The 16,297-nt window shown below is 38.2% G+C and overlaps 1 protein-coding gene across 1 annotated transcript in view; it reads right to left on the reverse strand.

The window, feature by feature from the left end:
* Positions 1–1,359: 1,359 nt before the first annotated feature.
* Positions 1,360–16,297, reverse strand: part of TRDMT1 (tRNA aspartic acid methyltransferase 1) — a gene marked incomplete at its 3' end in the record, with an annotated part of 29,859 nt that continues 14,921 nt past the window's right edge. Inside the window, exons 5-11 of the mRNA XM_082014961.1 lie at positions 14,645–14,710; positions 13,027–13,096; positions 12,023–12,106; positions 11,151–11,521; positions 7,046–7,103; positions 5,860–5,989; positions 1,360–1,460 (exon numbers count right to left, since the gene is read on the reverse strand). Of these exons, the coding sequence (XP_081871087.1) occupies positions 1,360–1,460; positions 5,860–5,989; positions 7,046–7,103; positions 11,151–11,521; positions 12,023–12,106; positions 13,027–13,096; positions 14,645–14,710 (880 nt within the window). The remainder of the gene's footprint in view (positions 1,461–5,859; positions 5,990–7,045; positions 7,104–11,150; positions 11,522–12,022; positions 12,107–13,026; positions 13,097–14,644; positions 14,711–16,297) is intronic.

Here is a 16,297-nt window from a genome sequence, read left to right on the forward strand (position 1 = left end):
ACAGATGAGAATAACTGCAGAGCTGCAGCAGCTCTGTTCTCTACGGTCTTTAGTTTCTCCTACATTACCAAGCCTAGATGCAATACACCATTACTGTTCCTACGTCATCCCATAGAAAAAAAAATAATTAAAAATCAGTCTTTTCCAGGATTTGCAGCTTTGACAACTTACTGCTTTGGTGAACAGGAAACAGGATCAATCTAAGAAATCCTTCAGTTTTGTGACACACCAGCTCCCTAACGGATGCTTATTAAGTATCATCTTGCCTCTTCCTCCCTCAAGCTGTTTTTTCTCTACATACCAATATAGTATTACCTGTAAGGAAAAATAACAACCAGAACAACATGCTTCTTTAGAAGGCTTGTAGTTTCCTCATAATTTTCTCTATTGTTTCAGAGATATTGAACTCACAAGATTCTATGATTAAAAACAGGGTACAACTGTGGCACTCTGGATGGCCATATGCAGTGGTTTCATCCCAACACACACTCCTAACCCTAGTACTACTATCAAGTTTTGTGAAGAAAGCTTCAGAAGCAGCCCATACAGTTTTCCTCCAGTTCTTATGCCATAGGAACACAGACACAGAGCTTTTACATTTCTTTTTGTGTCTTACGTGTAGGTCTTTGGTAAGGAGCAATGATCTTATCCTGAATAATGTTAGTGAGAATAGAAACAGGCAAGTTATTGGCAGGGTTGTGATAACCTTTAAATATTTTTATTCAGCTGCACCTAAGCACGTAATTCCAGACAGATAGTGCTGGGTTCCAGAAACGTACAAGCATTGAGAGAGGATGAGACAACCTCCATCCATAAACTAATGATGACACTGTGTCTTCTTAAAAATCATATACAAAATACTGAATTTAATAGTTCCATTAGCTACAAAAAACACATCAAAATTTCAGTTCATATATACAATAACTCTTAAGAATGGATCACTGATATTTACAGATTAAGACATTTTACATGAGGAACTTTGTCTCTGCACTTAATTAAAACAGCTTCAGCATTTACAGCTTTTTTATACTGTACTGAGAAGACATTTTTAAGACAAAATAAAAGTCATCCATTTTCACTGAGGTATATGTAAATGCTGCTCTTTTTCATTTTGCAAACTAAAAAGGACATTTAAATAAAGCAATTAAGCCCTGGAAACTTCCATTTAAATAAAAACACCTCTACAATGCAAATCCACCATAAAAGCAAGGTATTAAAAATATATCAGAACTGTTCAGCAAAATGTCTGAATAGATGTTTTGGTAAGCTATGGTTTTTGTTCAGCTGCTATGAGTTTTCTGTTGAAAGATGAAAGTATTTTCCTTCACCCATCCATACTCATCAGATTCAGGTTCTAAATTATCCAAGTAGAATGGCGATCAATTTTGCCACCACATGTACATTGAGGCTGTTTCCCAGAAGACGGTAGCGTTGCTTTATTGTTACTTTGTCAGGAAAGCCTAAAACAAAAACATACAAAAACATGTCATTAGTCTGGGTTGGTTCCTAACTTTCAGTCTACTCCTTTTTTCTGTGAACAGTTCCTAATGCAGTTATTCACAGGCTGCAGCAGGGTTTACCCCCCCCCCCCCGCTAAAATTCACAAAGTTACAAAAATCATTCCCAAACTAGTTCACTGGATTTGGATTGGTTCTTCCATGAGCAGTACTGCCATCTCTAAGGTTTAACAACAAGCCTCAAAACACTCTGTTGTGTCACTAATGCCGATCTACCTTCTCTTCATATAGCTCAAAACACCCAGCAGCCTCAGGCACGGGCAGCAGCACCTAAAACACTGCAAAACCTCTACTCTAGAGAGCACCCAGAGAGGAACATGGCCACAGCAGAAAGAAAATGTGATGATTCTGCTGATGGACTAAACTGCATTTCTCAATAAGCTTTATATTTTATTTCCATTCTGAGCCCCTCTAACCAGTTGAGGCAAATCAAACAAGTCTCGCAATGCAATATACACCACCAGTACAGACTAAGCTATGAGCAAGGCTTATTCAGTGAGTGATCAAGCAGCTGAACAATTTTCCATGTAATTCAACGCTGACCCTGTCAAATGCACTCAGAAATACAGACAGCATCAGAAATGTCCATCACATGGCAAGTGCATGGACTGGCAGAAAGAAGGGAGGCCCAGAAAGAATTAAACTGTTGCAGGTACTGTGAAAGGGCTGTGTTGTGTATTGAGCACACAAAGATGATCAAGCTTCTGAGAACAAAGAAGTTGCCAACAGCCAGCTGGTCTGCTGTAACTGTCCTTGCTTGCACTCTTAGCTTACTCCAGCTGTGAGCTGAAGTGCATTTGCTTCAACTTGAATGAAAGATGAACAGCAGGGTCAAATTCAACTGTTAGGGTCAGCAGGTAAGCTGCTGAAACTTGATCAAGTTCAATTATTTGATCATTCCCCGAGAAGAAAATCTAACTTTGACCTCAAGGTCACCACCCAGATTAGCTTTGATGCATAAACACACTGTGTGTGCAAGTAGTGATATATATGTTCTGAAGATTTCACAGCACTTCAGAAAAATCCTCTTCCAGGTATTGCTCTGGAGAGAACATGGTTGGGACAGTTGCTGCGCCAAGGGTGGAAAGCTGAGGAGGAGTTGTCTGGGAGGAGTCGTTCCATCCTCCTCTGCCAGTTATTAATGCCTCAAATGTGGACTGCTTTGGTAAACACATCTTCTGCCAGCTCCATCGACTCTGCCCAGCTTCTTGGCACTCATATTTGGGCAACCGTTCTTCTCTCTTTGGAACAATCAATTGCACTCCCACACACACTTCCTTAGATGGAGTTTTCACATTAGATCACTGAATAAGGTGCAGAATCTACACATTTTAAAAGAGTATATAAAAATAAATAGTATTTATGCACACATACACATGTATATGCACTTATAGCTCAAGAGGCTTATCTGACACCTGAAAATTTCAGTTTCTCCTTCTGCCTCTTGGCAACTGAAAGCCTGAATTCATTTTCAGGGCTCACTCTTTCCTTTACCCCAAGCCTCCTCCATCTGCCTACTAACACTATCTTGCACCTTCTATCTTCTTCGCTCAACAGTAGCCTACATCAGGAGGACAGATACAACAACTCATAGTACGCTGCCACTTGATACGCAGCTCTCACCGTATCATTTAGGTCATGCATGCTGCTCGATGATGTTGTGGTCTTGGCAACACACACTACCATATAGTGCTGGCTTTCCACTAGGCTGCCATTTGTTTCCTAATAGCTTACATATATCACTGACAGGAAAAATGGAAAAGGCATCCTGACATCACCCTCATGAAAGGAGGTCGCAGGTGCAAGAATGCTCTGATCACTTTTAATGATATTGCTGTGGGACCCACAGTAGCAACAAGAAAAATGACTGTAGTATTTCGTTGACCTATAGTGCAATTACTATTTATAAATTTAGATGTTAAAAGCACAAATAAATCTGTTAAGAACGAACAATGATTTTGACTCTGGACCTCATGTATTGGAGAAGGCCACCAATTTGTTAAAATATAGAAATATTTAGACACAATCATGTTTCTGCTTATAATACTGTAACTGCAGCTAGTAACAGCATTTGTTACAAAGCTTCCTGACATTCTCTTCACTTCATTTTCAGCTGATAGTTTTCTCATCCTTTAGCTTCTTGGACCAACAACATATTTGCAGTGGGTCAATCTCCAAGCTTTCTGTTCTTGAAAATTTCATCCCAAATGTTGCTGTTACTACAGAGCACAGGAGCAGAGAAATTATAGCACATTTCTCTCTGAAAATACCACACTTCACAATAATGTCTTGAAATTTAACATGCGAGAAATGCTGTCAGGGAAACACCCTTTTCTGTAGCCATAAATATAGCAACTTTCAAAAAAAAAATATAGCTTGCAAATCCTCAAAAGAAACCTAGATTACAGTACCTAAATTCACCAAGGATTTCAGCCAACCTAGAGCCGAGTAACACTTTTTTTTAAATACAAAGCGGGAAATGTCTTAAATTAAATACAAAGGAAAGAAATGGCGGGCTTGTGACAGCACACTGGGAAAATTTTGTTCTGCCTATGAATCAGGAGCATACATGAAAGAAAGCTACTGGATGAAGACGCTTGTTTTATATGTTGTGGAAGTTGGAAAAGTAGTATAGCGAGACAGGGAATTGCAAGAACTGTAAAGAAGGTCCCATGATTAAGGCAGAAGGGTACTGCCCTTAGAGGTGGAATCTGTCCCTGTCCCTCCCTCCGCAGTTCCCAGGTGACAAAAGACAAGTTTTCTAAATAAGCACATTGTAGATGTGGCTCCTCAAATTCAGAAGCCTGACTTGTTTTGAGAGTTCAGTTCTGGTTTGCAAAAATACTGAAGCTCACAGCTGTCCCTGAAGATGAGCAAGGAACAGAGAAAGCATGGTATCATTCCAAGCACTCTGAAATAGTAAAGGTCAGGTTTCACAAACTGATCACCCTGAACTTTTCCAAACATAAATTTCTCCATTGTCTCTGTTCTCCTTCTGTAAAATACAAGCAATATTAACCCTACTACACCTCTCAGTGATGCTGCAAAGACTGATTTAACATTTGGAAAACACAAGCTGTATTTTAAATAAGAGAGAAAATGGGCAATTTGCTCAAAAGAGAGCTTGAACAGTATGATAAACCTATATAAGCCTAATTCAGTGCTGTTTAGCTCAGGCTTCTTTACATCAGCCTACATCAATACAGAACAGAGATGTGCTAATAAAAAAGGCTGCCTGTGAAAAGATCTGTTAAAGATGAGAGGCTATGAAAAAATCCTGCACGTTGGCATGCAACTCAACACAGCACAATCCTGCAAATACTCAAACAAGCTTAGTGCTGACAACTCTTTATGTTTGACTTTGCAACCTTGATAATGTTCTTTGAATGTAGTAATTTTGAATATAACTAAGTAATAAATGAGAAAGCAAAATAGAACTGCAAAAGAAATAAATGCATAAACACTCTTAGCACTCCTCAGAACTCTCTGTCACTGAGGAAATTCAGGAAAAATATAACAAAATACTCAAGGTCAGTGGTGTCTTATTCTATGGATGCTTGTGTTGTTAAGAGACAATAAACTGATCTGATGTGACAGCAAGCAAGCCAAGCTCCTTAGCAGGTAGTAATAGCTACACTTTCTTGCCTGCCTTTCTTTAACAGGGGGCATTCTGGTGAATTTACTTCAGGCTTAATTCTGGTTGACCTGTGTCCAAAGTATTGGTATTGCTGAGTCTTGTTCCTTGACTCCCTCTTCTCCACAAAAAGTTAGAAAATGAAGTAACTGACCAAGGGCTAGGACTGCCTTTTCTAGAAAATAGAGATGACTTAAAAGATCATTAGCTGAAGAGTCTGGTTACTCCTGAACAAAGAAGTATCTGTATCTTCTGAACTTCCCTTTCTGTCAGCAGCTGCACATGTATGGAAGGGAGAAAGCAAGCAGCTCAAACACTGACAAGCGCTAACAGACCTCTTAAACTGGCAGGATATGTTGACTTACCACAGTTGTGAGCAATGTTGGCTGCTGAGTAAATAGTTTCAACTTTAACAAAGGTATTCTTTCATTGCCATTCAGTAACAGAGCATTTCTCATGCCAAAACTTTTTTCTTAGTTTACCAAGATAAACCTAACCACAGAAGCTGGCTCTTACAAAATATAAAAAAATAGTGGAAATTCAGAGAAATTCAGAGGTAGCCAAATAACAAGAATCAATCATAAGAACTGAGCAGTCCAAAAAAAGGCAAAGTAAAAAGCATGGATTAGCCCCCGGGGAAAAAAAAAAAAAACAACACACTGGCATTTCTGAAGAATGACATGGAAATGGGTACTTTACAGCACGTACCAAATTCCAGAGGGAATCCATGAAGATTTGCTATTTCTCTCGGGGTGAAGTACCTCAGTTTTAGTGTTGACAATTTCATAAGCTTCTCTTCTTCTGGTAACTCCTCAATGTGTTTAAAGACTGATTCAAGCTATGGAGAATATCCAAAACAACAGGTATCATCAACACAGGTCAAATATGTAAAATATAACACTCACATCTTAACAGAATATTTCTTTGATTATCACAGTGCCAAAGACAATAGCATGTTTTGATTGAAAGTATGATTAGTGTTGTATTTTCACAGCCAGTAACTCATGGACTTGCAAGAACGAAATCAATGTTGCCATGACAGCATTCATCCTTTCTTCCTCCAGTTTGTTACTCATAGCTATACCAATACTTAATGAGGGAGTCAAAGGACTATAAACATTTGTTAATGACAGGATAGTGACTTAATATAACTCAGTAGCAGACCATCCACACAAATTAAGCTGTATGGATGCAGCTGTTTTAATACATTCGCTTTGAGATTACTCTGAGTTCCAAAGCTGTGTTCTTGTGCTTAGAAATGGCATACAACATTAGTGAACAGCACAGAAGTGCAGGAGGAGGTACTTGCGTACAAAACAGGCTTTGTGAAAAGTATCTTGGAACGATGATTCACCAATACATTTATTTTTACCTTCCCCAATGCCAAAATACCACTTTGTGGTGACCTTCATATCAATAGTAGAACTTTTCAAAATAATATTATTTTTAAATATTATTTTATTAATATTATCTTATTAATATAAATATTATCTTATTTTAAAAGATAAATAATACTTTCAAAATTCAAACATGTTAAATATTTGACAATATTTACTGGATCATCTGTGTAAAAAAAAAAAGCCCTAGAATCACAACACTGTACTGTAGTTTATCCACAGAATTAGTAATTTTTCATGTTTTCACATACTCCTGTGAAACCTCTATATGACACTACAGATAATAAAGTAATAGCGACTCATTCTCCACAGAGAGAGTGGCACACATATAATCTTGCTTTGAATAAACTATTGTTTAGGAAGACAAGTAAATCAAATGGAAACTCAGTTGTCATAAAATGTAGTTGTTATAATATTCAGAACAACAAAGCAGAAGAGAGAAAAAAACCCAAGTTTTAAAACAAGCCATTCTCATATGTTAGTCTACACATTCTTACCTGTACATCTACTGCTGTCTGCAGAACTGAGCCTGTCCCTTCTACATAGTGTCCATACCTTAACAACAACAATAACAATCTTAAATTAATATTTTCATTGGACCTCATAGTACTGGCAACTGCAAAGATGCAGGGAGGTTACTCAGGTTCCTTTGCTTTAAGAAATCGCCTCCTGCATAGATAAAGCAGAAGGCCTTGTTATTAACAATGCTAACCCCTGGAGTGCAGCAGCCTCTGAACATGCTCTCCAGGGATGAGTCTGCAGTCAATGCACAAGGGTTTATCCACACTAATGCCTTATATAAGGCAACTAGGCAATTACACAAGGCCAAGGAATGCAAGCATAGCATCACCAGAAAGGGCCATCTACACTGCACAAACCAATTTTAGATTAAGGCAAAATGTGTTAAAAGCCCAAACAGTCCTAGGGGTTCAAATCAGCTCTCCATATTAAAAGGAGGACCATTAGCGTGAGCCTCCAGCTTCTGTATCAATCTGTGAGGAACAAAGTGGTTCAGTCAGGTTTAACTTTTGGTTGCTTGTGGATTTTCCACAGAGGGAAGGGATGGGAGATGGCCAAGCATCTATGCAGAGCAGTAGAGGGAAGGGACGGGAAGGGACGGGAAGGGACGGGAAGGGACTAAACACCAAGCAAACGTACATTCTAAAACCCTGTGACAGCTTTTCTGGATGCTTTGTGGTTGATGGCATAACAACACATTTACTCTGTAGTCTCTTCCAGGCTATCATTTAAATATAATTATGGGCTTCCAGAGACATGCTCTGCTGATCTAACTATGATAGTGTTTGAACATCCTCAACAGAAAGAGACTGAGTCAAGTCAACAGATGGCTTCTGCACAGTGGAAGAACTTCAGAAGATCCCTCACATTAGAGGGATCCCTCACATCAACCGCTAACAGTTACTATTCTCTAGTTTTATATGCACATCTGTAACGACAGTTACAAAGGTCTTTTGCTCCATTTGGGGCCCATTCTAAAGCAAGGCACTGAAACAACTTTTGCTTCAAGCCTTTCTAATTCCACAATGAACAGAGGAATACTCTCCCTTCAGCACAGACACAATGACCCAGTACAGCTCAATCTTGAGAATTTCTTCTTCAGTTGGAAAAGTTTACAAGTAGTTCTGCCAGTATCAGCGACAGCAACGCTAATTCTAAAATAAAGTGCTTGCAAATCTCCCTTAGGATCAGAACAAAAGGCCCTAAATACTGATACAGATTAAAGACACATGGAATCTGTGTTGTAAATACACCACCTTTAAATGGTTAGTTGCATTCTGAAAATTCCCTAATACCAAATTTAACAATGTAACACACATAACACTGAGGAATCCTGATCTTCTTATATAGCATCTGATCGTATTTCAGATTAACATATCTGAGCCAAAATAAGTAAATGAGGATAAATTTCAAAGTGGTATTTTAGAGTTTTATTGGTAGAAAAGAATATTTTAATAGGATCCATGTTATATAAAATACTCCAGCCTAAATAATTGGCACTTGAGTACAGAACTCACAAAAAAAACAATCCAGTTGGTGTAAAAGTGGTTTGGGGCGAGGGAGGGGGAGATGTTGGGTTTTTGCCACAAATGTGGGCAGATGGTCAATGTTAGCTAGATTGTTATTAATTATTATTGCAGCTGCTGACTACAGAAAAATTAACATTCCTACCTTAGACTCAGAATATAATTAAAGATGTGAATTTTTGCCACAGTAAAAAATGATGCATTGATTTTCTGACATTTCATTACCAGTTATAATGAAAGAAGTTGGCTTAAGAAATTACAGTCTTCAATTTTCATCTGACTCAATATTCCCCCCTCCCCTTTATTTGTATAAGCTTTAAAAAAAAACCTCTTCGTTTCATACACATAATATATTATTTCTGGGTATATTGTGTCCTATGTTATGACTAACAACAAGGCAACTTCCACAATGCTAGAGAGAGTTTCTGTAACTAATATTACACTGTTTTAGAAGGAATTGCTTTTCTTTTCAAGAGCATATAAAGAATTTACAAGTAAGTCCAGAATGACTGTACCTAAAGAAGTAGTTGTCCATTTTAAAGGACAGAGCAAATGAAAATCTCCTCTCTCAACTTCAGCCACCACAAACATATTCCTAAGAGAAACCATGGTGTTTGTAGTCTCAAGGAACTCGGCAATCATTTTCCATTTGTCTAGGAGTCCAAGGTTGGAAGGGAACACAGGATCATCTGTTCAATCTCTCATGCATCACAGGCCGTTACATTTTGCCCTACATTGCACCAAAGACTTTCAGAAGGCATACTAGTATGACAAAGGCAGAAAAGCAAAAAACACTGATTTGTGTTTGAGGTCCCTGAATTAGCAAGGACTGGAGAAGACAAACCCAGATCATCCTCATCACATGAACCTTGATGGAAATACCTGAAGACCAATCAGAACTGAGGGATATTTTTCTCCCAGTCTCAAAGGTGATGATCAGTATGACTTGTATGAAAGACACCAGACAGGCATCTCAGCAGAGGGATTCTTTGTACTACTTGGAGTGCTGTTCTGCTGCATTCAGGGTCCTCTTTCTTAAACCTGAGGCTTTGGAGAAACATAAAAACAGAACTCCTAGAACACATACAGCAGCAACTTATTCTTGGCCTCAGAAAGTGACCTGGATGAAGCCTGAGATGTAATTATAATCTTTCTCTTAATGCAGAGCTGTAAATATGACCACATTGAGAATCATGTTGGAAACCTTCCTTCCCAGAGGCTCTTAAAAAAGGGAACAAAGACAGTAAATCAGATTTCTACGTTTTGAGCCAAGAAGAACCACCACAACTATCTGGCCTGGCTCCTTCCACATCAGCAAAACGGAATCAGTCACGTTCCGTGTCAGATTTCCCACCACTAAATATAAAGACTTCATATTAACCACTCAGGAGCCTCCTTCAGTGTGATTTTGATAAACATGACCACAAATCTACCGTGACGTATTCTAGTGAAACCACAAGTGGCCAATTTATTTTTGATGACACTTCAGGCATACATGAGATATGTACAAGATCATTCTGGCCTAAGGTTTTTATTGACTATTCTAGCTAAGAAACGGATCCCACGAGATGCCGACTCCCCCACAATTCAAAAGAGTGAAGGCAGAAAAAGCATGTATCAATGAGAGCTGAGGGAAGGGCTTTCCTGTTGCACAGAGTTTGAACTTCTGACATTTTCTCTTCCCAGCTATTTTGTTTTCAAAAAGTTAAAATCACAAAATCTGCAGGAACTCTGTCAATCTGACAGTCTAATTTCTACTAATTAAAAAAAAGTTACAATTAGCTTTAACTCATCAACTAAGCTATTTTGTTGAAACATTCTGAGAATTCAAAAAAACCAATCTAATGTGAAAAATTCTCTGATATTAACATTCCCCACAAACTTCCAGACTCCAACTGGCATTTTCCAATACAAATGCATTCAGTGGAAAAGCTCCTGACTGGTTGTCTGCAGGGTTTCAGAACACTCACCAACCTCCAGCAGTCAAACTTAAAATTGCAAGGTACAAATCAGAAAACTACTAGACAGAAAAGCACTGATGTTCTGCTCCATCAAATATGATTTGTAACGCAGCAATCTAACTGGTTTTATGACATATGGCCAATCCACAGCTATTCTGACCTATACAGCTGAAAAATCCAAGAAATCAATAACATGAACAGTGGAGACAGCTTTAATGAGGAATGGATCTGTCATGCATGACACTTTGTAACTTCATTGAGCAATATAAAGAAATTCATTAATGATTCAGTACTATACCAGTCTACTGGAACCATATTTCCGCAGGGGTAATTAAGCTTCTGTGAAGGTCAACAACAAATGGCACTGTCTTTTGTGAATACATTTTTGGAGTGGGCACATGATGTTCTGCCAGACAGACTCTCATGCTGGCATTCCACTGGACCAGGAAGCACACTATATAAGGAGATTTGTTTTCAGAGGCCTGGGGTTTTTTTTTATGAAACAGCTCTCCTTGTTTTTACAGTACAAAAGCAAAAAAAACCCACACTTAAAATTTTAGGACATGATTCAGCATGACGTTTTCTTTGCAACTTACCCTTTTGTAAAGCATGTGGATCGCCGGCAGGTGGGCTTAACAATGTCTAGCAAGAAAGCATAGCGCAATAAGGACTTCGGTGGTAAGAAATACTGACTCATTTCTTCATTTTCCTCTTCCAAGAAATCTTTTAGCATTTGAATAGAGGAATCATTGTCCTGACCATGTTTCCTTTCCATTTCTTCTACTGTTTCAAGCTTAAAAAGAAAGGTCCCTTTTGGTAAACTCTTCTTGCTGCTGCCATCAGGACCAATGTTTGGATCCAGATTCTTCTCTTCAGAACACAAGGAAGAACTAGCTTCACCCATTTTGTCAGCGATTTTGCCCTTGAATAAGTCTTCTAGATCCTGATCTGGGAATCTTGACAATATCTAAGAACAAATTGTGAGAAAAAAAAAAATAATTGAAGAATGGCATTTGGTAAACAACTTCACAGCACACTCTGCAGTAAGAATTCCTTCAGAGATGCTCAGAATATAGCAAGTAACTGTTCAATGTAATTTTCATGAAGATTTCAAAAAATGCTAGCATCAAGATTTGCTGACCTACCAGCAATGATGTCACTAACAACCGCAAATAACTGCCTTTGCAAAAGACTTTTCCAAGGATATGAAAAAGGTAGCAGAATGTGTTGTTTTCTAGACCACTATCAACCGCTGTCCCCCAACTGCTTAAAGCCATCTAAGCCACTGGCATGCATTTCAGTCCTTAGAAAACTCAGTATCCAGGCTGAAAAAAGAGAGAGGCAGAATTTAACTTTTCTGCTGTTCACTTATCCCTCTCTCCATTAACCAACACACACCACTAAACTGAAAATTTAACCCTCAATCTTCATGAAATAAAGCAAATTCGAGTAACACTAATAGACTCACCTGACCAGAAGCTTGAAAGGAAAATGGTTCTTGGTGAAGCTTTGCAATTAGAAAATATCGCAGCCTAGAATTGGGAACGCCAAGCTGTAAGCAAAATCCACAAGCCTTTAGTCCATGTGATAGAGAGAAAAAGTGGTCTACAGTGTCATACCAGGTATTTGCCATTATATACAGTAATAAAACTATGACACGTTATTATACTTTGCAAATTCAGAGATAGCAGTATTAATTGATAATATCTAAACATTTATTAACTTCCATACCTAGGTATTTTCAAAGAAACAAGTGGGCAATTATTCTTTGTACCTCATGGTTTTGAATTCCTCTGTAAATGAACAGGAATGCAAACAAACTTTTATGCGAGGTAAGAAGAAAAATTACATGCATCATGATTTCTTGGGACAGGTACTACCTGTTTTCTATAAAAAAAGCAAAAAGGTGTCTTCTTGCCTTTTTGAGCAAAGAATTACAAGACATCTAACAATGAAACAAATGCACCACAACTCTACCCTCTTCAAGCTACCATCTATCAGCTTCTCTCAGATATATACGGTACTTCACTGATTCCATTTAGTCTTGCACAATCCGAAATCTCTCTCAACTCTTTTTTCAGTTGCCAGGGAAACATGCAAACAAAGCCCCTCCTCCCACAAATGACAGAGTCACATTTTCTGTGCTGAGAAATTCACAGGCATCAGCATTTCTGAAGCAATGAGGCGCCTGAAAGGAAAACCACCTTCCTAGTCATGGTGTAAATTTATACCTTCTTGAAAAATATGGTAGCAAAGCAATATGGGACTAGGATCTGAACAAAAACAGCAATATGATTATGCCAGTATACTAATGAGAGATCAGAAGTCATGCCAGATGGCTTTCTCATTCAGAAGAGTATCTTCAGCTCTGGGCATGACTTTCTTCTCTAATACGATAGATCATTTTCAAATGTTCTTGGGCTCAGTGCAGTTTGAACAGTTAAATAATATTAGAGCAATGTTAGTACTCACGCAGGTTGGAGACAAGAGAAATTCTTGATATTTAAACCCACAGGTTTCTAGTGTTCGCAAAAGTTCATTTCTGGCAGTGAAAAGAATCAAAAAGCAATTACTCCCTTCATAGAACCTTTAGGCCCTTTTTTATCCTAAATAAAAACACATTAAATGCAACACCTTGGGTACCAAGACATTCAGCACATTCAGTGAAAGAACTGGACAGAGAATCACAGATATGAAGTCCTCTATTTCTGACCTTGAGGAGACAATATACAAAGTTCAGTGTTAGCATAGTCAAAAATGACTATTACACATTCACAGGTACCTCACACCTACTTCAGTGCAAACCTCCCTTCAAAAAAAAAAATCCCACCTCTAGGAGAATACTTACACTGTGTCAACAAGGAAAATAATTGGAGGGCAAGACATTGTCTTTATTGTGAATTACAAAACATAATATTAAAACCACTACGAATAGCTCACTACTTCCTTCTGTTCACATACGTGGCATCAGTTAAGCCTAACAAAAGGGTTAACTCAAGGGATGACAAAAATTGGTGGATTTGATAATAACAGTGAGGTAGGACTGTACTTTATAAACAGTGGAAAAATCACCGAAATGGAAGTCTTCTTAAAAAGACCTGTCTTTTCTATTCTATGCAGACTGTACTAGGCTGGAACTATAGAAAATGCATGAGCTGTGACTTGTACCTGGCACTGTATGTCACACTGCATTCCAAGTGTCGTAAGAAAAAGCAAATGTTCTGACTGCGGTGTTTTCTGAACTACAACTTGTTCCAAACACCGGCCAGCAATGCATAGCCTAGGGAATAGCAGGGACTACAGCAGCAGCCTGCACCTCCAAAGTGTTCAAGTGTTCAGAGGACTGCTGCACGTTCAGCCAGTGAGAGAGCTGAGCATGTCTCCCAGCTGCCTGCCATATTCGTTAAGGAGCATAACATGCAGGGTCGCTGCTCTCTTGGTGCTTTAAGGAATGCTACGGAAAGATCCTACTCTATTCCAGCACAAAAGGAGAAGGAAGACCACAATGTCCTGCCTCCTGCTTTGCCCACAAAAGAGGAGAATGCTCCTGCTGTCATTAGATAACCTTATTGACAACCTTCCTCTTCCATATTTCAGGCAAAGATTATATACAGTCTTCATACTATATCTGTGGTCCATTTGATGGCAACCCTGAACCAGTGATAATCTACTATCAACAAAGGCACTGAAGAAAGCCCCTACACTGCACTGTGATCTTAACACAAGATACCATGAGCTCCTGTCATGGATAAAAACCCAAAACCTCTGAGTGCTGTATCTACTGTTATTTTTCTTTGAAAATTAATATTGACCCTTTCTAAAGGACATAGGATCATCAAATAAAATCAACAGACTCAACTTGTTATAACATATTCTACCTGCTTAGAGAAATAAATAGTTATTTAGCAAGTTGCTTTCACAACCTAAGATTTTCATTCCTAAATTAAAACAGTATTTTTAAGCCACAGCTGCTAGTTGTCCCATCTCACTAATTTGTTAACTTAAATTCTAGGATATAAAAATCCTGCCTTCCCCTTCTAAAGAAAACATCCTTTATTAAAAATTAAAACCTGCATAAATCAGACTTTACCTCGCAGAAGAAGATTCAAATCCTTTAACGTTTTCTAAAAGTACGTATTTTGGAAGCTTCTGGAGCCTACAATTAAGAAAAAGATGAACAAATCAGAGTAACAAGAAGTAAACTATGTTACAATCATGCACAGATTTGTTCAGCGACAAGAAAGATCAAAGTATTTCCACATTATGCTAGCTGTTACAGTTTAGCATCCTTAAAAAAAAGCTACGTCAACTTTCAAGGTTGCCTAGATCAAATCATTCCCAACTGAATTAAAAATGTGGACTACCAGTAATTATAAAAAACAACAAAACCTACTTATGTTCACATGGAACCCTCCGCACCCCATGCATGTACTTCTGAAAATGCTTACCACTGTTCATTTTCCTAAAGCATAGTATTATTCAACAGATTGAGTTTGTAATAGGAAAGATAATTGTCAGGGGAAAAAAGATCATTATTTAGCCATGGAACACAAAACTTTTGTTTTAAAGCACTTAAACCTGAAATCAATGTCAAAACATCACATCACCTTTAGCGATAACACATCAGAACCAGTATTCATCTAATTGCTTTACATAATACAACATTTAGAGCTCAAACTGTAGATATTCTCAATTTTCTATACTTAACTTTTTCATTTTGATGGAGGAGGAGGGGAAGGAGGTGCCTGAGGTTTAGCAAGATCAGTGTGAAGCTCTGGAAATAGGCTCATTCCAAAAACAGCATATTAAATAGCTAGAGAAAGGAACACGCCCAAACTGTGCCAGGGACCATTCTAACAATTTAGAAGCATAGATGATTCAGATTCAAGACCCTGGAAACACTCCCTGGCACTGATTAACTCTCTAGTAAGGCTAATGTAGACATAGTATGGCTGTCACACACTGAGATCTCAGAACAGCATATAGAAACAGGATACCGACGCCACCAGACAGCAGCTTCATGCTTAAAGCCAGTGAGTGACTTTGCACTTCTACTGGTACAAATCACAGCAGAATTTCCTTTAGCATGTTTTTAACTACCATCAATTAAAGACATGCACATGATGAAACAAAAAAGTAAAGTATTTCACATGAAATTGGAAAATGTACAAGATACTACGTCAAATTTAAAAACACTAAAAATAATAGTGAAAAAAATACTGAACTGAAAAAAGCATCAGCAGCCAAATTCCCTGCAGAGGAATGGAGAATATACCTGTTGGTATGCTTGCCCACACTCAACATCATCATCACCTACCATGAAACATTTTTAAAGTAATGAATCCAGAGCATAGCCTGAAATGCAAGAGCTCATACAGGATCAACAGATCACAAGATAAGTAATCACTACACAAAGAGTATGTGTTAAGTACTTGGCAGGTCTTAACATTACAAACATGTCTGTATAAGTAGCACTTTGATGTCAGCATTACATTTCCCTGGGTTATGGCTTGGACATGATAAACAGGCAGTATCCGGACCATTTGGGTCAGACTTTGTTTGCTGGCTGGGTGCTCCAAAGATTTCCCAGATATCTCCAGATCTTGAAATTGGCCTTTCCATATCTCTAATATTTGTCTTCCCAGGCTATCTTTAAGCCTCGTTTCAGCGACATTTCATTATAGTATTCAAGAATATTTCATGATATTTCGAACATAAGGTAGGAACAGCCAAGGAATGAAAA

This window comes from Phaethon aethereus (genome assembly GCF_964289735.1).
Source record: "Phaethon aethereus genome assembly, chromosome: 2".
In the NCBI taxonomy this organism is placed as follows: domain Eukaryota; kingdom Metazoa; phylum Chordata; class Aves; order Phaethontiformes; family Phaethontidae; genus Phaethon; species Phaethon aethereus.